At 43.4% G+C, this 23,208-nt stretch overlaps 1 protein-coding gene across 2 annotated transcripts in view; it reads right to left on the bottom strand.

Moving 5' to 3' along the window:
- SGCD (sarcoglycan delta) overlaps nucleotides 1-23,208 on the bottom strand; it is a 341,209-nt gene that overhangs the window by 35,412 nt on the left and 282,589 nt on the right. For both annotated transcript variants that reach the window (XM_040604641.1, XM_040604642.1), the window contains 2 exons: nucleotides 15,985-16,072; nucleotides 13,567-13,686 (listed from right to left, as the gene is read on the bottom strand). In XM_040604641.1, the coding sequence (XP_040460575.1) occupies nucleotides 13,567-13,686; nucleotides 15,985-16,072 (208 nt within the window). The remainder of the gene's footprint in view (nucleotides 1-13,566; nucleotides 13,687-15,984; nucleotides 16,073-23,208) is intronic.

Raw genomic sequence — 23,208 nt, 5'->3', positions numbered from 1 at the left:
ATACTGCTATTGGTGCAAACTACAGATCCTGATGACACCTTTTACATATTTGAGATCTCTCTTAACACGTGCTATTATAATTGTTCTCTCTGTGCAGTCTGGAAGTCACCACTACAGAATAAGAAAAGCTTCTGAGATGATGTAAAACATGTTAATGCGACATCCTTCTGTAACTTCTGCTACAACTGAGAAACACCTGTGGCTTCAGTAAGACTGCACTTTCTTTGCATTGAAATAAATTAACCAAGCCGTCCCACTGTGTTAAAGAAAAAAATCAGAATGAAAACAAGCGCTCTAACCTTTGTCAAAAAACACACCTCCTTTTTAACCTAGAGAAAAACAAAGTAATCTCAAAGATGATAAAAGCAGTCTAAAGTTTGAGGGCTTATACTTGAGAATTGAAATTGATCCTATGGCATTAATACAGATATTTAGCTCTTAACTTTACTATAAGCCTTCATCGTTACCAGTTGTCAAAAGCAGCTGTAACTTGCCAGTCATGAAGGTTATTATCACCAGATCTGTCCTCTCTCAACAGTTTGCAAATGATTTAAGTCTCTGCTTATCCACACAATTGCCTTGGCTATCGGCTTTGCAATGAAACTTAGCAAAAGACGCAGCCTGCACGTACCTGTGTAACAGAACAATGACTTTGCAGCAGAGGAAGATGAGGAAGCGGAGCTGGAGAGGTGCACACAGATAGTCTTGCACCCTTTCCACCTGTATTGTTTAAATCGTGACTTTACGCTGGTAGTTCTAATCCATTTTTACACACTTGAGCAGCTACTTAAGTTATGCAAACCCCAAAATAACCATCTGCACGTAACCAGAAATGTCTGCAGGATACGGAGAAACTTCAGCGTATTTCTAACGACTTGAGTTTTGTAGGCTTCCATCATTTAATTTAAATGCAGCAACCATCTTTGGAAACAAAGGCAGAGAAGACTCCAATGCAGCCTTTTCAGGAAGGCTGAAAATAAAATAGCCTGCCGTTCTTTCCTTCACCTCCTTGATTTCCTTTCCCTACACACAGTTCTTAAACCTTCTTTTCCTGTCTCCTTCATTCCCAGATCCACGAAAGAGTCCCTTATGCACTAGGAACAGGAATGAGATTACCAAATCCTTCTTCTTCTCTCCTTTGATACAAGTTAGAAGTGAACGCTACTTGCCTTGATAAGGCTTCCTGCCTTGACAATATCGTTTCTTATGATTCTGTTTGAAGAACACAAAATCTCCCAAAGGGCCACCTGTCCCTGTCACTGAGTAGGACGTCAGCCACGAGGGGATGCTGAGGGACCGGGACTGAGACATCCCTCCCTTGACTCTGGCTGTCAGCAGCTGAGGGACTCCTTGAGCTGGCAGTGCCACCCAGCCACCGGAGAGACACTGATAAGCTTTCCTCGCCTCACCTAATTTTCATTTTAAGTGTCCCCATCTCTGTGTCAGGGGGCTCACAGATAAATAAAATACTCCGGAGGAGTTCTTCCTTTGGTTTCAACCTGATGATTTCACTGGATGCTTCTTCTGACTTGGACTGTGAAAACCAGTAAATAACCACCCTCTTCTTTCTGTGTTACTGGAAATTTTAGAGACTTGGAATGTGCCCGCTCCCACCAGTCCTCTCCTCTATGCGGAAGGGTGGGAGCGGCAGCTCCTGCAGTGCCTCCCAAGGGAAACAACAGCTTTGGACAAATGCAACTGGACATTTGTGTCAAGGTCTGGCTCTTGGCCGCTCTGGAAGTCCCCAGCCAGGCTGTGATAGCATCCATGTTTGGCAAAAAAACAAGGGAAGTTTGAGGGAAATGTGCTGTTGACAATGAATTGGGCTATTCTGGCCCTGCAGAGGAGAACTGGGATGTCATGGAGAAACAAATATTTGACCTCAGGGAACGGAAGAAGAGAGAGAGGATGAAATTATAAAATATAAAGTCCAAGGTCATGTGCTTAGAAAAGTAGTAAAAATTTCTTCTCTGTGTCGGATGCTTCCAGGACAGAAACGCCCCTGGACAAAGCTTGAGTGCCACTCATGATTCATGGCAGTGGGACAGGGCCAAAAGGAAGGCAAATGTGACGTTAAACCGAAAGGCAAGAGGCAAGTCTAACAGGAACATGGAAAAAAAAAAATCACATTATTTTAAGAACCATCAAGGAATCCTTGAACTATTATGTAGCCCCCAGCTCATCCTCAGCGAGGAAAGTGTGCAGAGAGGAAACACAGCCATGACTGCACAAAGAGGAAAAGTCCATCCTACAAAAGAATACTGGAAGGACTTGGCTTTTTAGCTTAGCAGCATGATGGCTAAGGAAGGATACAAATGCTGTGTATAAATACATTAGGAGGATAAATAACATGAAGGAAAAAGAACTACTGGCTCTAGGCCTATGTTGGCATGACAGCAAGCGGCAATAAACTGGCCCCAAATATATTTGGGAAGAAAAGTAAGTGTTTTCTAGCCAAAAGAGAAGGAAAAATGGGAGCAGCTTTTCAGTTACTTGGGACAGACAATGTAACAGATTTGACAGATTCATGACTATAAGATGTGGCGTCTCAAAAACAGGAGACAAGATCTGCAGGACCAGAAAGTGCCTTCTAGTCTTGCACTCCCCTAGTCTTATTTTCACTGTCCTCTGAGGAATGATGGGTTTTGGCAAATGATATTGATGTACAGCTCTAAGAGTTCAAGAATTTGCTGCTACAATCCCCCTTCTCAATCAAAGCTGCTATATCCCCCTTCTCTCTTTACTGAGTATAAAGGAAACTTAAATTAAATTTATTATTGTACAACACAGCTTCTGCTTCCCAAATTACCTGTTATTAAAACATTTGCTATCTACCATGAAAAAAGGTATAATACAAAATTTCTATTTTATTGCAAAGTACTGAAAATATTTTTTTTTCCCATCTTACAAGACTCTCTGCTGCTGCTAAAGGTAACTTATCTGCAAACAGCCAAAGACAGTTGGGAGAAAACAATCATATAATTTGTGTTTAAACATACTATACTGTACATCCCTAGGCGATACATTATTCTTTCTCACAGTATTATATCAGAGCGACTTCTATTAAAAGCCATACCTACTGATTCCCTCTTCTGACACCGTGTAATTTACCACCGATAAATGTTCATAAACAGTTTGACTGAAAAATCCATAAAGCCATTTCAGCTTTATTTTAAGTTCCATTTAATGTCCCTCAAAAATGATTTCATCAATGTGTTTCCATTAGCTGGTTCTCTGCCCAATAACTTAATTCCACACATCAGTCAGGAACTTATAAAGCATATGACAGGATCTACCTAAAATGTTTTGAATCACCATAAAGATTCACTCAGAGTGGGATTCCGTGCCCCCCCCCCCCCCCCCCGCTTCCAGTTTATAAGGTGTGGAAGCACAAATGTCAAAGACCCCAATATGTGTTCACTTCATGCAAGAACAAAAGCCAAGAGTCCTATGGCAAGGGAACATTTACAGGTCAACTTTGGGGATCTTTTTTTTTTTTTTTTTTTTTTTTTTTTTTTTTTTTTTTTTTTTATTTGTTTTGGTATCTTTTTCTTCTTTAAGACTCAGAAGAAAGACTGCATGAGGACAGCTCTGCCAAATAAGAGTTTGCATTTTCTGTGGCACTAGTAGTTTCTTAGAAGCCTACTGCCACATCCAGGAGACAAGCCTGGTTGCCGTTTGGACCACTGCAAGTGAGTTGCTGGAGCAACACCCAGCTTCTAGACCTCCTCTCACCTCCCTCTTCCCATTCTGCACCTGCCACGGGAGCCTCCAGTGCCACTGGGCTGTTGGACCTCGTGAACAGCTCCAGCTCCTGCACAGGAAGGCACTGTCCATCCTCGCTGCAGAGCAACCTGTCCTCATGGCTTCCAACGTGGAAAGCAAGAAAACCAGCCAACGCACTGGGCTTCTGGCAATCACCTTCCTCTACAACATGAATCCGAGACTTCGCATAAAACAAGGCGTTTTTAAATCCTGGTTTCACATTGAAACAAAGCAGAAGCATCATGTTCTGTGTGTGCATGTCGGTCTGCCAGTCTCCTGTGGAACTGTGCCTTCTGAAGCGTTCACCCTCTTCTTCCAAATGGGGAGCTGATCGATCAATCTCATGAGCTTTGTGAGAAAAGACCAAGAGATTACTAACACCCCACCAAGGCAAGGGCTCTGGCATGAGCTCAACGCTGGCTGGATGCCAGCAACTCCACAGGGGAGAGAGGAGTTACAAATGCCCCAAGAAGAGAGGAAACGGCAGCTGGAACGTGCATCTTCTTAACCAGCGACAAATCCAGCCAGAGGAAAGTGGACATCAACAGCCCAGCGTGCCCTGCTGCTTCTTGCTTTTCCTGCGTGCACCTGAGCTGCACGGAACTGTCCTGGCACCTTCCTTGGTGCAAAGGCAAGGGCCGTCCCTGCTCCCACTGCGCTCCAGCCACCGTGGCAAGGTACTGATCACTCTGCACAAAACTTGCTCGAGGCTTCTACCGCTATCAGCTGGATGGGAGAGAAGAAGAGCTCAAATGCAATGCAATGAGAGGTATTTTTAGACTAATGATTGATGCTCCTGCTGTCAAGGGTAGGTGGCAATCAGCTGAACAGCACTTGGGGGGGAACAGAACGTGAAAGAGAGAAATCAGGTTTCCGCTCAAGTGCAGATGCACCTAGTTAGTTATTCCCCACTTTCCTTTTTCTTTTCGTCCTAGACAACGTATTTCTTTCCCACTCTTTGTTTTCTTTCAGTAATAATTCCAGACCCACAGTACACCTTTAGTGTTGTGTATCACTGGTTTATAATGAAATTGGAGTCTGAGAGCCCTGTGACAAACTTGGTGATTAAGCTGGCTTAACAGTGTCTGCTCTTCAGCGCTTTGCCTTAACGTAGTACTGTGCAAATGAGGGGAGAAGGAGAAGGATCTGCTATGATTTTTTTCTAGCTGAAGTCAAGAGGCAATGTACAGCGTGCTGGTGATCTCCATAAACTACCTCTATTCCCACTGTTATTGATCAGGACACATTCAGCAATTTGTTAATGAAAACACCCATCTGAGAAGGTTCTCTCCTCTGCAGGTCTCATCAGGGTAATATGTGACAGGCTCCGAAAGGTGTCTGTGCAAACAGATGTCCAGGAAATAAATCCAATACAATGCAGGTAGAAATGATTTGTGCCTGCTTCTTTTAATTCCTAGCTTTAAAAGCCTTATTCATCCTTAATTTATGCTTTTAAATGGATGAACATAGCAATTGCTGTTGCTCCCCTTGAATCCCATCAAATCTGAAATCAATAAGGGCTCCATTTCAGGGCCCAACAATAACAGCCTGGCTAGGTTAAGCCAGCACACTGAACAAAAGCCATAAAGCTTCATTCATGTTTCTTTCTAGGATACCATAAAAATAGTTCATTGCAAAGGTCTATCTATCTGCTTGCCTTCGTTGTCAAAGCGTTGGGGAGTTGTTCTTTTAAGGGCAATCTATGTAATGAAATCACGTGCAGGTGATGATAATAAAAATGTAATATAATTTGTTTAGATGCTTTTCGATGTTGGTCTTGGCACTGTACGCACACAGGGAGTGAGTCAGCCCTTCGGCACTGGGCTGTGGTTGAGCGAGACCAGCCGGGAACTCCTTGTGACTCCAGCACTCCCAGCTCTGCTGGCTGGAGGAGAAGCAGTTATCTGACTCATTGTCCCAAGGCACAAACGGAGCTTGCTTTTAAGGTAGAAAACTTGCAAACAATAAGATGAACCACAAGCTCTAAGATGAGCATGTGGGTCATTAGTGATGGATGTGTCTGTGGACACACATCGACCTTCAACAGCCTAGCTTCAGTGGTTGAATGTCTGAGAAAGGTAAGAACAGAAAAGAACAGAAGGGCTCCCATCCAAACTGAGAAAGACATACAAAGAAAGGTTGCTGCAGCTTATGCTGACCTCTAGGTATTTCCTTCTCGACTAGTTTTGGGGTCCCTCAACACTTTTTCTGCAGCTCAATGATAGCAATGTCATCACTGAATTCCTTTGAAGCTCTTCTTGGCATTCTGGTGCAAAGTTGCAAAGAAACTCAGGGAAGCACCTGAAGCAGGAATACACAGTGGAAATTCATCAAGTAGAATATTATGTGAGCTTCAAACGGATCAGGTTGTGAAGGCCGGGGAAGACACTTAGGAAATAAAACATAAATCTGCCACACTTTTAAACTTGATTTCAGTGTTTGGTAAGTATACGGTATGCTTCTTTCATAATCCTTGTGACATTTAATCAATATTAATCTGATGGTGGATGATTCTTCTTTTTGCTTAAACAGCATTAAGGCAACGCAATCTGAACACACATTTCAGCCTGGACTCAGAGCCTATAGACTTTACATAAATGCGATCCTTTTTGCCTGCAATGTACTCTGAAGTAAAAGCAAACACAAGGAAAACTTCTCAGTATATCTCCCTCCCGACACACATTGTCCTCTCTGACAAAAGATGTTTACAATCTGGGTAAGCGGATTTCAAAAAAGGAGGGCAATGTTAGTTGGATTTGCCATTAAAAAGGAATGGACAACAGCGTCCACATCTATTGTCCTCAAGGAAGCAAAGCAGCCAGAAATATTCACTCAACAATTGTAGGTTTGTTCAAGATCTGACCATTTTAATTTCTTCCCTTATAGAATGGGACAAAAACTTTATTTGGAAGAAAGCACCCAAAAATCCCATTCCAACCTCTGGGGGAAAAAAACCCATCCAATTTAATCAAGTATTTTTTTTTAAATAGAGTTTTTAAATTCTTTGTCACTGCTGATTACAGATTAAATAATTTTTGACACCTGACTTTTACATTGAAACAGCAATAACACAATTCCTAACTGAGAGCAAATTTCCTTGTGGCTTTAATCACTGAGAAGAATCATGTTCTCCCCTCCTCCCCCTTAATTTTGCTAAAGATAATTTTTTTTCCCCAGCATCACAGCTCTGCAGCGAGTGCAAAGAAATGTGACGAAACTCCGCTGCCATGACTGAAGGCTACAGACAGCGGAGGCTGTTCCCAGTCTTGCTAGTGCCAGTGCTAAAACCTGGTATCTTCATTTCCCAGCCTGTTTCCCTACTTTCCTTGGTTTATGCTCTGTCCTTTTACCGCAGCACCAACGACTACATGACAGCCTGGCAATTGCTGCAGGACTGCATTAGTGTTACCGCTTAATTACCTATAGGGAGTGCGCAGCGAATATTCGTAGCCGCTTCCTAAAGAAGTTCATACATCCCCAGCAAAAGGTCAAATGCCTGTCCCAGCCTCGTGAGCAGCGCTGCCGTGGCACGCTTTGCTCTTGCCGAGAACACAAAAGGGAGCTCTGGAGCAACCGCTACCTCTCGGTGCCGTTGAAGCAGCCTGAGCAAGGAGCTCATTTGCAATGGGATGAACTGGGAAAGACCTCTGACCCCAGGCTGATGGTACAGCGTGCTTTCCAGAAGCCCAGCGGGGTACCCCAGCACGGCACCACGGCCACGCTTCAGCAGCGCCGAGCCATCCCGGAGTTACAGGCAGCTCCCTCTCCGCTGTCTTTGCAAAGGAAAAGTATCATCGTGGGAAAATATTTCAGTTGCCAAGTAACGAGTCTTGTAGCACCATTTCTCCTTTGAAAAAACCTACTGACAGACCTGTAGTAAGGACACGTTTTTCAGGAAAAGGTATAAAACCCACAATAAAAAGATTCAAGCTTGGCATTTATCCTCAGGTGTAAAGTTGCAGCAGACTCAATGGTGAGGCCAGAAAGCTCCGTTTCCTCTCTGGATCAGGCCTGATTTCAACACTTGGCCACAGAAGTTGTTCCTTCTGCCACAAAAAAATCAGCAAAATGCCGTTTTGAAATCATAATGGCTGCTCTAAAGGGTCAAACAGGCATGTCCTGACCCATAAATAATTGCTTCTGAAGAAGGGTGCACGCAACAAAAATGGGTTACCATTTCTGAAAGCTGTTAAATCTCTCAGTTACACTGTCCTCTGAAATGACTGGAACCAGTTGAATAGCATTCTGGATTATTTTAATGAAATGTAACTATTCTTGCACTCATTGAAGTTCCTCTGCTGCAAATATTGCAGCAAACACCAGTTAGAAAGGACAAGCCACACAGCTACTAAAATATTAATACTGAGAAGGGTGAGCAGAGTGCTTTAACCAAGCGGGCACTGCAGCCACAGCTCCGCAGGGTTCCTCCCAGATCGCGCTAACACAAGGCTCCCTGCACACGCACGTAGATGTGCAGCTTTAGGGCCAGCTGGGCCAGCTCACACAGACACACAGATCACCACATTCAGATGAAATTGTGTTCTCCTCCCGTCTAAGCGAAGGACGTTGCAAACCCTGCCATTGCAACCACCCTGCAACATCCTTAACCCTGCCATGGGTACTGAAACCCAGCACCTTGTATCCTGCAAATACACAGCAGGTTACTCCCCCCCCCCCAATCCCAACAACAGAAACCCCCAACCCAAACCCACCCGTATAGAAGCACTTTTATGAGACAGTCACACAGAGACCGCACGGACTGTAAGCTTGGGCTGTGTTGCTTTTATCGCTGGTACTCCCCCACTAAAACCTCTGAGGTCCTTAATATACAGCTCATAAATAAAATGCTGGAAACGTGCCTTGGAATTAATTAATCCAAACTTATTAATGAATCTGTAATAACATTTCAACAGCTGACTCCTCTTTTCAGGTGCATTCCCAGGCACTTGGTGAGAAACTAGAACACAACCTGCTCCCAAACGAACGTTCCTGGAAGTCTAACCTGCAGTCAGCATTTGCATGCTCCACGCAGTCCATCACCCAGAGGGAATATGCTGCAGTGGAAAAAAAGCTACAAGGCAGAAATACAGCTGATCATTTGAAGGGAGGGCATGCAAGGGGCTGGCGAGATCAAAGGTGCGTGTTAGCCGGCTGTGTTGTGGGGGAAGACTGCGATGCTGCACATCTTCTGCAGAGAAGCTCCTGCATCTTTATACGGGCAGATGAAAGGCATCCTACCCCACCCTAAATACAGCTATTTTAGTTATGGTTTGCCACAGTGAAAAGCTTTAGCTGAATTTTTATCATCAGATTACATTAGGAGAAAAGCTTAGGCTATGGTAGTATAAATGTCTAAGTGAGAGGCACATTTTCCAGGGACCCAGAGTGGGAGCAACCTGGGAGTACTCCCTGTACACTTGTATTACAGAAAAGGCACCTTGTGGTTTTAGGATTAATCCCGTCCTTATTGCAAAGCAAAACGGTAATCTTAAGAGCAGTTAAAAAAACCTGGTTGATTTGTAACGGGAGAGCATCCAGCCCATGCAATCCCACCTCCCACGCAAACCTTCCTCCACCACTCAAACCCAGGGACTGCAAAAGCTTGTAAGCTGCAGGAACGCGTCTTTTGCATTTTTATCTCAGCTCACTGCAAAGCATGTGGATTCCCATCAATATTTAGTCTTAAAAAAAAAAAAAAAGGTTAAATCCATCATAAATATTAAACACCAGAGTACGCTGGCGAGTTTCCCTGAACACAAACTTCAGAAAGTAATCTCCAAAAAAGATGTCAAGGCCCTTGGGAGAACTGACACTGGCATGTCATCAGATGTTGTCTTATAAGGCTAAATTAAGCATCTGACCAGAGTTTAATTTCTGTAAAAACTCATGGTAATTTAAATTGCTTTAGATTTAATTAAAAATGCTTTTTCTATAGAGATAATAATGTAACTCTGTTAATTAGTATCCAGTGGCATCTAGAGGGCATATTTAATAACTAATCTGGAGAATAAATAGAGCTAATTAACAGTCAGAATAATGCTTTATGATTGTCTTTTGTTTATAAATGCTCTAACGTTCAATATGCTATTAAGTGAAATTGGTAATGAATATATATCAAAATTATTTTTTAATGCTCTTTTAACTAAAGAGTTTCTTTTGCACCATTCTTCAGACGGGCTGAACGCATTTCGTTTCTGGAGGGGGGGAGGAGGGGGGAAGGCGAACCGCTGCATGACGCACCGCACACGAATTCAATCAGGACTCATTCCTTCATCTCCCATAAGGCAGCCCATACGTGTTTGTGAGCCCGGGGGTGGGGTGGGGTGGGGTGGGCATCCAGCCAGGCGTTAGCTTGTGCCTATGTTGTGTCTGCCAGAGTGCACTGCTGGCCGTGGCAACGGGCAGCGCAGAAGGGTGTGCACGTCACCCCCCGCACCGCCACGGTGCCCTTCGGCTGAGTTTGCTTTCAAAACCTAAGCCTTGCAAAACCAGGGCTGCAGATCTGAGGAATGAGACCCGCTCCGAAGATTGCTGTAGTATCTTTTACAAGACCGTGAGCTGCTCAAATGCTCCAGAAGCGGAGCCTGTAAAAGAAAGGGGTGCTAACCACGAGAACGTGCTGCCACCCCGTGCCACCACAAGGGTGGAGGAGATGGCTGGGCAACCGCAGGCACTGCAGAGGAGCTTGGAAAGAAAAGGACAGAATGGATTTGGCATCAGGCTCAGTTTCTGCATGACTTCTTGCAGGCAAACACGAGCTCCTTCTGAGTCATCCAGACCGATGCAGCTGCTGAGCTCCCGGCCGGCTCTGAGCAAGGCAGAGGGAGCTTGTGCATGTGTTTGCGAAAGGCTGCACGGCTGCCAGCAGAGCTGACCGTGGCCAAAGGGCTCAGAGGGCTGCCCCTGTCCTCAAACACAAGTTCCCATTATCCTCCAATCTCTCCTATGACGATAGGTTTGGCTGGATTTGCTAAATCAAATAAAACCATCGAAGACCTCTAAGTTACATCGTGCATGAAAAGCAGAGGGGACCAACTCTGTCTTTCTGTGCCCTTTAACAGTTATAAATCAGAAATAACTCCCCAAAACACAACTAACATAAAAAGCACTTTCATTTGGTAATCTGCACTACCCATGCTGTGCAATTTTTTGAAGCACCATCAAATGCAGCACATGTCCTACTTGTATTTGTTTTTATCCACAATTCTGTTATTCTTCCCTTTTTTAATGCCTTACTAATGCTGAAAAACCCTTTAGCTACCCAGAGTAGAGTCCATTTCAAAACAGGAAAGCACCTCTTTTCTCAAGACAAAGCTTTAGCATTGTAGAACAAACTTTGAGAATCAGCTTTGAAGAGTGTACAAAGAAAAAAAACCTAATTATCATTAACAAGATTAAAAGCTAGCCACAAGCTCAGTAACTGCTGCTCTAACCTCTGCGAGACAACTTTCATGCCAGATTGCAGACACACACTTCTTTCTACAACAAGTACATGTTCAGCAATAACACGAACAAGTTAAGATTATTTACATAGCGTAGACAGGTGTCAGCAGACACATACCAACAGCACCTGAGATCCCAAACACCAGAAAAATGATCAAAGGAATTTGTCTGTGTACTACAAGTTGGACTAGCCTCGAGTGCAGACACAAGGAATACGAACATACGGTATAGCACTTCCCAGCATGGCAAACAGCCATGGCAAACACTTTTGGAGATAAAATTAGATTGGGGAAGCAAAGCTGGAGAAAAATAAAGCCAAGCATGAACTCTGAAAGCATTTCAGCTCAAGGTCATAGGAATACTTGCGATTTAACATCACCAGTGGTATCATTCTACCTCTTCTTTGCTGATAGATCTGCATAAGCCAAATAAACCCCGAGACACAAATGCAGGTAAAAATGAAAATGCACTACAGTGGTTAGCGGTATTTTTTATGCTGCTTATTCTGGAGCCTAGAACGAGCCAGAAACTCAATATAACTATCAAAAATAATTCCTGCTTTCTCTGAAGAGGACAAAGTAAATAAAAAGTACCATTTTTGTACATAATCTGAAAAGGAGTACTTGCAACTTGTAAGGAAAAGATTCTGTATTTTTTTTTAAGAACCAGTGACATAAATCTCTCTCATTTTAAGATCTCCAAGAAAACAATTAAAAACTGTTACTTCCTGACTTCACCTATCCTGCACAAAGACTGTATTAGGTCTGAAGAGTGCAGTGCAAAGGGAGATTCGCAGTACAATGCCGATTGTGAGAAACGTTCCCCAGCTCTGTAACACTGCAAGAATCTTGGAAGGGTCATTTTCAAGGTTTTAAGCTAAAAAAGATACTGTTAATTTTGTGAAGTGCAACACTTACTCTACAAAACTCACCAAACTTTACATAGCTGGTGACTGAACTAGTCCAGTATGTAACAACAGCGACCTGCACAGAGCTACACCTGGTCCGTTTACAAACAGGAACCTTCTAGAGTAGCGTTACACGCGGTAACCTAAAATGTTCAGGGTTGGATACAAAGTCCCATTCATGATGGTTAGACTTCAAGGCATTTAAGCTCCTTTAGATTATACATAGTATACTAATAAAATGCTATGTAATATATAGAAATAATAATAATGATAATAATAACAACAACAACAACTATATATAATTTTAATCTCCTTCATTGATCTCTTTGTTTTCAGGAGCTTACTAGAGAAGTACGGAGCAATTTGGAGCAAACATCCATCCATGTCAAGCCATTAGAAAACTGTCAGTGCATCCACAGAGACCAGTGGCATCGTTCTGTGACTAACTGCCAGCAATACTGAGCTACCCAGCCTGGTCCTGCATGAAAACATTCACCAGCAAATCTCAGACTAACCAAAGAGCACGGATTGAACTGGAGAGCAAGAGAATTCAAGTTCCTAAGAGGTAATTTCATATAATTTATCAAATATATTTTTAAATTTCAGAATTACCATAACTGTTTCCTTTTTTTATAATTGAAAAAAAAAAAAAATTCCAAAGAAACAATAAGCAACCCCCATGCCCAAACCCGAAGTGTATCTCCCCAATTTTTGTTAGGAAGTACCAATGCCAAGCCTAGCAGGCAGGACAGCTGGGGAGACAGATCCCGCACAGGCAAAGGAGAGCTCAGGGCGCCCTGTCTGTCTCAAGGGGCAGACGAGGGAGTGGTGGCATCGGTGATGTCGACCTCCCGTGCATGGGACACTGAACCCTACCCACCACATAGCTGAAGACGGCTCAGAGATGCACAATGTACTCCTGCACGCGGCTAAGGAAAGATAGCCAATTTAAAGACCACCAAACTCTTCAGAGAATTAATGTGGGGTCCTAATGCCTGCTGACTTTCTCGCTGCATGTCTCCTCCTTGGCATTTGCTTTAAAATGAAGGAGAAGCTGGTGAAAGTGGTGCGATCAAAAGCATGAAGCCTAGAGGTTTCCCTACATACAGTGACTGCAGACATGGAAGCATCCTTAGAGCAATCCCTCACTGTCCTTCATCCCAGACCCAAGAGATAAAGTTGTTCTTCTTAAAGCTACTTCATTGAGCCAGACAAACCCCTTCCAGGGGAGTTCCTTCTGGAGGGAAATAACACATTGTGCAAGCTAAGAAACCCCTCAGATAGAAACTCCTGGCCGTTACCTGCTTGGGGAAGATTCAAAGCAGTAAAGAGAGTGAAAGGCTTTATCTCCAAAAGAAGCTTTCTGCAAGCATCAAGGAAAGTCAGGCAAAACTATACTAAAATTTGAAGAGGCGCATATTAAAACAGTGATTTAGTGCATAATCTTTTACCTAAAACTCTCAGTCTCTCTGCTCCAACCACCACTTCGTTGTCATCTGCAGAAAACAGCAATTTTCCAGAGAGGGTTTTCACCTCAAATTTTTGGCTGTGTGCTTCCACTGCTTGGGGACCTAGAGGGAAGAAGCACAATGTTTAAGTGAAAAGTATAAGAAAATCACACAGTAGCTTCATATGTTTAATAAACCCATCTGCTGAGATTGTCCTAACAGCTCTGCAGATACAATCAGCATCCCACACATCAAAAAGGGAGGTCTGTGCTTTTCAGAGTGCGACCCCTCATTAGAAAAGGCCACTGTTTTCTACCCAAATAACCACCTCAACTATTTCTACTTACAATTTTGTTAATGCTTATGAGTGTTTTAAAATCACCGTTACACTTTGAATAGCCAGGAAATTTTTACAAAGAGATGGACCCACATGCGAATAGCAATGAACATGCCCAGCCATGCTTTCAGAGAATTGGTGCAGCTGTAAGAGGCATCAAGAGTTCCTGAGTCCATTTTGCTTGGACTGATGCTGCCATGTAAAATATTCCTGGGTTTCTCCCTGTTAAATATACCTGGATTAAAATGATAACGGTGTCATGCACAGTCCAATTAAAAAAAACAACAATAAACAACCCCAAAAGAAGACATCACCACAGGAGCAAACATCTTCCTTCATACCATTTCAAGCATGTGTAGGCCAAGACAAATGACAGTCTTCCACGTTTCAGAAAGTTTTTAGACGAGTCAGACTTTCTTTCATAGCTCTTATTTCAGTTCTGCTGCTTCTCCCGCAGGCTGCTGTGCATGGCAGCCCTGGAAAGCCTCTGGCAACGTGTTTTGTTGTGGAGCCTGATAAACATCAGCTGTCTGAATAGCAGTTCTGTGCAGGTCTCTGGCTCAAAGGCTGCATAGCGCAGACCTCTCGGTTACCAACCTAAGCTAAACTTTGGACAAATCACGATCTAACAGCCCTGTACAACTCAGGCCAAGCCACAGCCTCCCAGGAATATGCTGCTGCACAGGGCAGGTGATGGGACTCTGCATGGATTCTGGCCATCTTCATGACTAGCCTCATTTCTCCAAAGACAAGGGAAGTAAGACCTGAAAGCCAGTACTTTCTTGCAGGCAGTTCCAAACTCCATCTATACCCGTTTCCCTGCACAAGTCATCTGTATTGGCGTCAGCGCGCACAGAATCATTGGCATGGTTTGCACTACAAAAAAGCGAAGCTATGCTGAGATGCCTGGAAACACTTAAAAAACTCTTGCAGGCATTCTGAGAGAATCCAGTAATTTAAGTTTGATTTGTATCTTGCTAATTAACTGCCTCCCTACTCATCACTGTAGCACAGACTACATGGGACCACATTGCTGCTCTGCTCTGAAACCAAAGCTGCTGCTGAATGCAGAAATGAGCTCAACAACCAGAACATCACACTGGGAGACATCACTGACTGCATCCTCCCAAGCTCTCCCGACAGGGAGGTGCTTACGTGAACCAAATACCCTCTTGAAAATATATGGAGAGCCAACAATCTCAACATGTTGATTCTGAACGTGAGAATCAGGGAGCTTGGGGTTGAATTTATTTCTTCCCTCCAGTCGGTTTTCACACACACTGCTTAAATCATTGCTTACTGAAGCTGCATATTTAATTATTTAATACTGTGACTAGAGGCCAAGATGTTATATAAGCAAACCAAACAACCCAGCCTCATATAGAAACAACATGTTTATGGATTACTGGCTTTGCCACACAGCAATACTTCTCCCGGTCCCTAGATAAATCTCAATAAATGAATGTCTATCCTATATCATATATATATATATATATTATATTATCATATATAATGCATTACGCTTTTCAACCCAAATTACACATGCATTCATTCAAATGCTGCTGTGCACTGGGGATTTATGAAACACCCATTCCCCATCAAACACATTCAGGCTTGGGAGCATGAGACTGTCCTTCATCAGCATACGGGCACAGAGCTCTAAATTGCGGTGTCCCACCCCAGCCGCAGTTAATCTGCAGAGTTCCCAAGATCTCAGGCAAATTAGAAGTGGCTCAGGAAAAGCCTGTGCCTGTTACAACGGAAATGTCAGCCTGCATATGTTGTTCTTGACCCTGACGTGGTTCAACTAACCTTTCTGTCTCTGGCTTGGCTTTCAAATGAAAACGATGGTCTGCTTCGTTATCAGAAAACACCAGCCAGCTGCCTCTCCAGCACGGCTTTCATGTCTCCAGCTTTGTTTCTACAAAGTGGAGCGAAGTTTCCATTTGTACTTCACAAGACACCTGGGCTCCCCTCCCGCGTGCTGTCTAAAGGCAGCACAGCATCTCACAACACACACACACACACACACACACACTTTCATCCCTCCTTAATTCTTCCACATAGCTTTCCCCCCTCCTTACCTGTTACAAGGCGAGTGAGGACTTTAGTCTTCTCGTTGAGGATGTTCACCGTCACATTCCTGGCAGACTGGAAGTACAGTGGGTTGCCCTGGAACAAGACCACGAGAGCAAGCACGTGAGATGGGGATGGCTGCCCCAGACCAGCCTGCTTGAGACACCTGGAGCTCTGCCCAGCGCTGCTGGGCTGCCGTCAATGGCCCAAGGCTGGGCACCTGGCCGAGGTGCAGGCTGCCTTGCACTGTTTTTATTGTCCAGGATAAAACCAGAGCCCACACCCCTGTTTGGCCCAGTTAATGTCCCAGAGCCCGGCCCTGTTTTAGGGATAATTAGTTTTATTGGCAGTTTAAGCCAAGCAGCCTGTTATTTTAAAACGTGCAGGTGACAGGGGACCTGACCTAAGCTTTCCGAAGGTCACGGTGCTTTGGGGGGGCGGCTGGCTGCAGCAGTGCGTTTCAGAGTCAAATCTGCAATACGGTGCACAGCTTCAGATGGCTCCCCGGGGTGGCCGTGTCTGCCTGCCACACAGCCACGAGTCAGCCATGCCCAGGGGCTGTGAACGAGAAAAACTTACTGACATGCAGAAAGTACCTTAGGTCTCAAAGCACTTACGAGCCACCTGGCACGTACCACCATCACATTCCAGACCGGGTTGTCAGCTTGGGACCAGACCCATCCCATTGGGTCTGGAGGTACACAAGACACGAAGTCTTCCCCATTCCCCACTTGACCACGTGGTCTTCTGACCATTTTTCATTTTTATGCTTTAAATATACCTCTGAGAGAAGAGCTAGAGCAGCTGTTAACACAGAGAAGCCACACAGCTACCTGGCAGCATCCATCTCAGGTATTTCTCCCGCAGAGCAAAGCCAAAGAAAACCCACTGAGAAAACCATCTGGCTCCTTCTGTGCGCAAACGCATCCAAGGCACCTGGGAACTCGTGTTTTCTACAGGCAGTTCCAGTCTACACAGTTGGTTTCTCGGGGGCTATTAGCCACCTACGGCACTAGCACAGGGTGACCCCAACTTAAATCAGCCAAAAAGCTAATGTGTGAGGTGGAAATTCCCTGCCAGAATCTCTTCATAATGTCTAAAGCCGGCAGCTGATTAAATTAATCAACTGACTAAGCCACATGACCAGTAGAGGGAATGGAATAGCAAGAGAATCAAGAAGGAGTTGAAAATTTTATTCCCATGTGCTTCCTCAACCAGAGTCTTTCTCCAGTGCTTCAAAATCTTTCCATTGGGAATGAAAACTCAGGCTGAGCATAGAGGATCTTGTAGGTCAGACGTGTTCTCCTTGCCTCCTGAATTTGTAAGGAATGTAACTACTATTTGCAGAGATGCTGTTTTTCTGGATAGGAGTAAGGCAGGAGGAGTAAGTTGTCTGCATACAAAACATAACAGGAGCACAGGGATGCACTCATGGAGCCCTGCGAGGGACTGGAGCTTCAAGGAACACTTGTAGTGATGGGAAAATGATTCCCAGCAGTATCTGCAGAAAAAACACCTCAGAAAGCTAAAACAAAACCAGCCCCACGTATGACCAAATATTCACAACAACTACATTTGTGGCCTTAACTGTCTGTGCTGCATGCACCCATAGGATCAGCCCTCCAGCAAAAAGGGGGGGGAATGGGATTTATTCTATCAATTATAACTAGAGCATTAAAGCTATATTTGGACTATTTGTGACTAAATAAAAATAATAAAGAGAAAGAATTCCACTTAATCATTTCCAGACCTTGGACAAGTTTCAGAAGCTCTTGGTGTCTCATTCTCCTCACAGAGTAAATGAGAATAAATCATCCTTCTATACATCTGTGATATGTTTGACATCTTAAGTAATATAGTATATGAAACTGACATACTATTAATAAATTAGAAGTAAGGAACAGTGGTAATGACTGCTAATGATTTTGCTCTTTTTGTTATTTTTTATTTGTGGTTTTCTAGAACCTAGAAATTGACGTTGATTACTATTCTATGGTCAACAGCACAGAAAAAAAGATGGCTTCACTTGAAAACCCACTTGCTCTAGTATCAATTCTCCACAGCCTTGATCAGGGACCTAATGTGAACACCCCCAGCGAGAGCAGTTTACTACTGCATTTTCATCACACGCTCACAGATGGAGGATATTTTGAAAAGCAGAGAGCTACAATCTGTATAATCTATAGTCATCGGTGAGATTATAATTGCTGTAAACTTGCCATATGAAGCACAGGAAAGTCACAGTTTTGATTTGCGCTATTTGACTTCTGTTTATGGACTTATGCAAGTAGCTAGAGTGCTTTGAGAAGGCCAGGAAACCTTCTGGTCCAAATTCAGGTAGGAAAAATCATTCGGTCCCCGTGGCTTTGAAACTCTGTCACTGATCTGTGTAACAGGAGACAGCACTGTACAAGTACTACAAGGTAAGCCAAGTGGTTAATGTAAGAAGTCACAGAAAAAGTTGCTCCGGAGTCTTACAAGACAAGCTAAGATCTAGTATCCACCTGCGAAACACTTAAAACACATCATCAGACTTTGCCACGCTTACCCCAGCATCGTCATCTCATTCACTGATTCAGAGCTCAGATTCATGCAGCCTTCAAAAAACTAAATTTCCCTAATGGAAGAGTTATGTTTTTATTGGTCTGCAGGGAAGGAACATTTCAAGCACTTAATGCAATGCCCACTCTCATTTCCATAATTCTTCTTCCATTAAGAAATGAAAAAGAGCTGAAAAAATGACTCCCCTTTGCTGAAAATTCTGCAGATTTCCTGTCCATCATCTTCTGTTTAAAAAGGTAACAACACAGACATCTTTTACACACTAACATTTAAAAGATGTGTCCTCTGTTGCAAGCTTGGTGATGATGCCAGCTTCCTTCAATCACACAGAAAAAAATAATTAAAGCATTAAAAAAATTCTTAAAACAGTTAGGAATTATAACTGAAAAGATAAAACCTATCACTTCACTTACACTTTCATGTTATCATGACACAAAATTAAGCATGTGAGCAAGTGGAAATTTAGATCAATATGGCATCATCACTACAATAAAAATAATTATGTAATGAAGTAATATCCTCATAAAGTATCATAACACTCAATAGATCTAGAGTTAGAATATCAGCATGCAATAAATAAGCACATCTAATTCTAACACTGTTAAGTATGCGATACACCACATTTCTGTAGTACAATATGCAACAATCCAGTTCCAAATCTTTCCATATAGGTAATAATAAAGAAATGAATATATTTTACTCTTGGGATTGATGCAAAGGAAATGGAAGTGAATGGAAAACTGGATTAAGTATTATTTTGTGTTCAGAAAAGTAGGGAAAATAATCTTTTTCTCTTTGTTTACCTGTTTCTCTTCAAAAGGTTCAACCCAATTCTTCAGAAAAGTCCATTTGAGATAAAGTGCACTTGATACCACCCATCACACAAGAACCTAAGATATTTCAATGCCTGCATGCTATCTGATATACTGAGAAATCTCTCTCTCTGACAGTTTTTCTTCTTCCTTTCATCACAGACACGACAACAAGGTTTCCCCACACCTCTTTTTGCAAGAGCAGATGCTGCTCCCAGCCCATGCGCTGCCAATGACTTGCTCTTTACACCCAGACTCGGCTGTTATGACTTTACTCTCTCTCCAATAACCCTCTTTTAAAGTGGGTCGTGTTAGCAGGGTCCCAGTTCACGTCCATCCTTAGCCACGCCATCGCACTGCACTGAACTACAGCCTTTGATTTAACTTGCTACCCTCCATTCCGACGCTGCTTTACATTATTGTCTCTTTCCAGTGGTTCCTTTGATCGTTTGGCTGGAGAAACTGAGGTAGAGACACTGATGGGAGTAGGATGCCTTATTTTTTTCCTTTCTGCTTGTTTTCCTGTTTGCTTCTGATTTATTTCAAGCATTTCCTTGCAGGACACCGGTGGAGGATCCCACCCTGCTCCGGGCTGCAGCTCCATGTCTGCGGGCGTGCGAGGCTGAGATCTTTTAAGGACTCTTTGGGCTTCCAGCCCACCATGGATCTACTATTCATCTCTGCAGGAAATCCTACACAGTAAATACAACACCCTGCCTCTTCCTTCATCCCCTCATTAGCAGACCCAACGGCTTAACAATGCAAACGTTTGTAGACACACAAAAGAAGTTGCCACAGCTACTCAACATATTAAAACGTTGGACACAGGCTGTGGAAGGAATAATGTGAGAAGTGCAATATGTCAAACCACTGTATCTTGTTTCCTCAGAAAGCACCAGGTATCCAGTAAAACATGGAAGACTTTGCAAAAGGTATTGACTGATTGTTTGCAAGGTTAAACACATGGCAAGGCAAGCCCTAACAGCTCACTAGCTGTCTGTCTTCGGCCCACTTGGGAAAAGATGCTAAAAACTCCTAGATCAGAGACTAAACCACAAAAACCCACTTTGACTGACAACCTTATTCTCCAGCTGAAGCAATCTCAACCACTGCTGTCTTTAAGGAAATACAATACTTTAACAGATGTTCTTAGACTGTTTTAGGGAATTATTAAAAATGTTCAGGAGTCCTTCTGGATTTTAACAGGCAATTTTAAAATGAAGCATCGCATCACAGTCAGTGTGTTTGTAATTTAGATGGTCAGAAGGAGTAGCTTTGATTTGATCTTGTGGATTCCAAGATGTCACACAGTAAGCACCAGGGAAGCTTGTGGAAATAATGGAAATGGTGAATTTCCTGCAGGCTTGACAAAGTAATGGGGAAAAAAATAAAATATTCTACCATAATCCAGGCTGGCAAGGAGCAGTCTATGGAGAAGCCACGCAGAGCACCATTTTCGTGCTCAACTGTACCTCTCACTGACATTACCGAAAGCAAACACTGCTCTTTCCACAGCTGGACTGTCAGAGGGCAAAAGCTCGTTTTCTGCAAAGCAAGCAGCCAGTCCACCACTGGCAACAGCTCTCCTTCACCTGGCCCACAGCCACAGGCAGCATGGTCACCTGCCTGCACCCTTGAGTGCCGTTCTAAGGAGCTCCTGACAGAGGGGAAGTATTCATGCGGGTTAGAACAAATATATTCCTTTCCTGAAATCTAATCGGTCTTACTATGCTAGCAGCTAAATGTGATAATAGTAGTAACAGCAACGATACTCTCCCACAGTGCCTTTTCCCTTGGTAGGGCCAACTCCAAGCTGCACAAGGTAAACGTTCCGTGGTTTTGTCTGTTTGGAGTGGCAAGCGTTCACTGCCCGTTAGTAAGACAGAAAGTAGTAATTCCAGGGCACCTGATATGTCCTTCACCAAGAATGGTAAACCACTAACGAAACCCCCCAGATCCATCACCTCGGACACAGCACCGCACACCAGCTCATTCTTGCAGCTGTCAGGCATGTCCCGTATGACTGGCTCATACTTCAAAGGGAAGCACCGACAATATCGTCACTGCACGACACTAAATGTAGGCTTTCCAAACCATAAAGATCTCCAGAATACGCTGTGAGCACACAGTTAAAAAAAAAACCAGCCCTGACCCCAAGTGTGCATTTCTCTCCCCACTCCTGCCTTGAGAACAGAAACTCCTTTGGGGGGTGTCTGATGCGAGAAAAGCTCGGAGCTGCTCCCATAAAACAGACAGTTGGGTGTAAATACTTGAGCTAAAAAAACCCTTCATAACTGGCAACAGATGCTGCAGAGATCAAGCAACTGGCACCACCGTGAATCACAGCAAACCCCACCAGAACCCTGTGCAGACATCATGCACGTCCTGAAAAGCAAACAGACAAAACACTGGACAGCATCTATCTTCGGCTGTGAAGAAGACAAGCTTGGGAGGATCTAGTGAACCCCATCCCTCAGATTCCACTTGGAAGAGCAGCCCGGCCTTCATCTACATTGACAGAAGATCTAGACTTCAGGCCAAACTCGCAAGCCAACCATTACAGTTCCTATTTCAAAAGTAAACCAAATGCTTCTTCCGCCTGCTTCTGACCTTGCTCCCCACAGTATGAACAGGATTTTGCCCAGAAGCCTTCTGGCACAAAAGTTTAAGTCAGGTTGCTAAATCCCTGGGCGCCAGATCGAAAACATCCCTTAATACGATTTGAGCATACTTTCTGTTGTTTAATCACTGAGTCTCTTTTGATCTTGATTTTGTCCTTCAAACAGTTGAATATAATGTTCATGTAATGAAATCCCTTTTTTTAGTAAAACTTCTGATGCGACAGTGTAAGCTCCTCATAGCAGAATGAAAGCAAACTGAATGGAATTGGTAACAGACGGATTAAAACAAATGCTACAAAATGCCCAGTATGTGCTATATTTGTGTCTAAAGATGATTGCTTTTAGGAAGGAGGCAACAGGTCCAGTGAGACATAACAAAATGTAGTCTGCATTCTCTTCTTTCAGGAAACAAACTCTTTTCACATGTATAATTGCGCCTAGGTCATGTAACCTGGATCAAGAATGGAGCTGATACAGCCCTGACCTGCCGCTGGCGATCAAAGACATAAATGTACTATCATGAGTTGACTTAATGTGCCGTGTTTCAACTTCTGAAATTTTATTAAATATTGGAACGCTTAAAACAAAAAAAAATCAAGTTCCTTCTTTCATGCAAACAAGGTACAACCACCTTTGCAGCATGATATGCTTTACAGTACCATGAAGCTCAGGAAACGCTGTGGTGCCACCCAACGGGACATATTTCAATGGCACAGACAGCGCACGTGCTGGAGTTTTATGTCCAATACCACCCCCACCCCCCTTCTACAAAATTTCTTGAAGTTCATTTTAAAAACAATAGAAAGAAAAGATGAATTTTCCACTGCTGCATTAAAGCAATTACATCTCTGATGCTTCTTTTTACAGCGCAGAGAGGGCAGGTCTGTGATGTGAGATCTAAATAACTGGGTTCTGCTTTTGGATGGCTACCCAAGGGGGCTTGTATCCTTCAAAGTGATTTATTTCTGGCAATCTGGGGGTTTCTCTCTTTAGAAGAATACCTCTAGTAATCTCATGAACACAATGCTTCAAGAGAGTAGCTGCTTCTTCAAGATGCCTAATCAGCTGCTTTGCAGCTGAGATTTTTCTGAAAATTAAATTACACCATGTCTGCTGACATTAAAAACAACACTGAAAAAATCTCCAAGACATTACATCTGCCTCGACTTCTTGGCTATTCTTTTTTCTTTTTTACTTCACTGACTTACAACACGAGGAAAACCACAGATGACATGAT

This window comes from Falco naumanni, chromosome 8 (assembly GCF_017639655.2).
Source record: "Falco naumanni isolate bFalNau1 chromosome 8, bFalNau1.pat, whole genome shotgun sequence".
In the NCBI taxonomy this organism is placed as follows: Eukaryota; Metazoa; Chordata; class Aves; order Falconiformes; family Falconidae; genus Falco; species Falco naumanni.
Note: the sequence above shows the minus strand (reverse complement) of the source record. Positions and strands in the feature narration are given on the sequence as shown.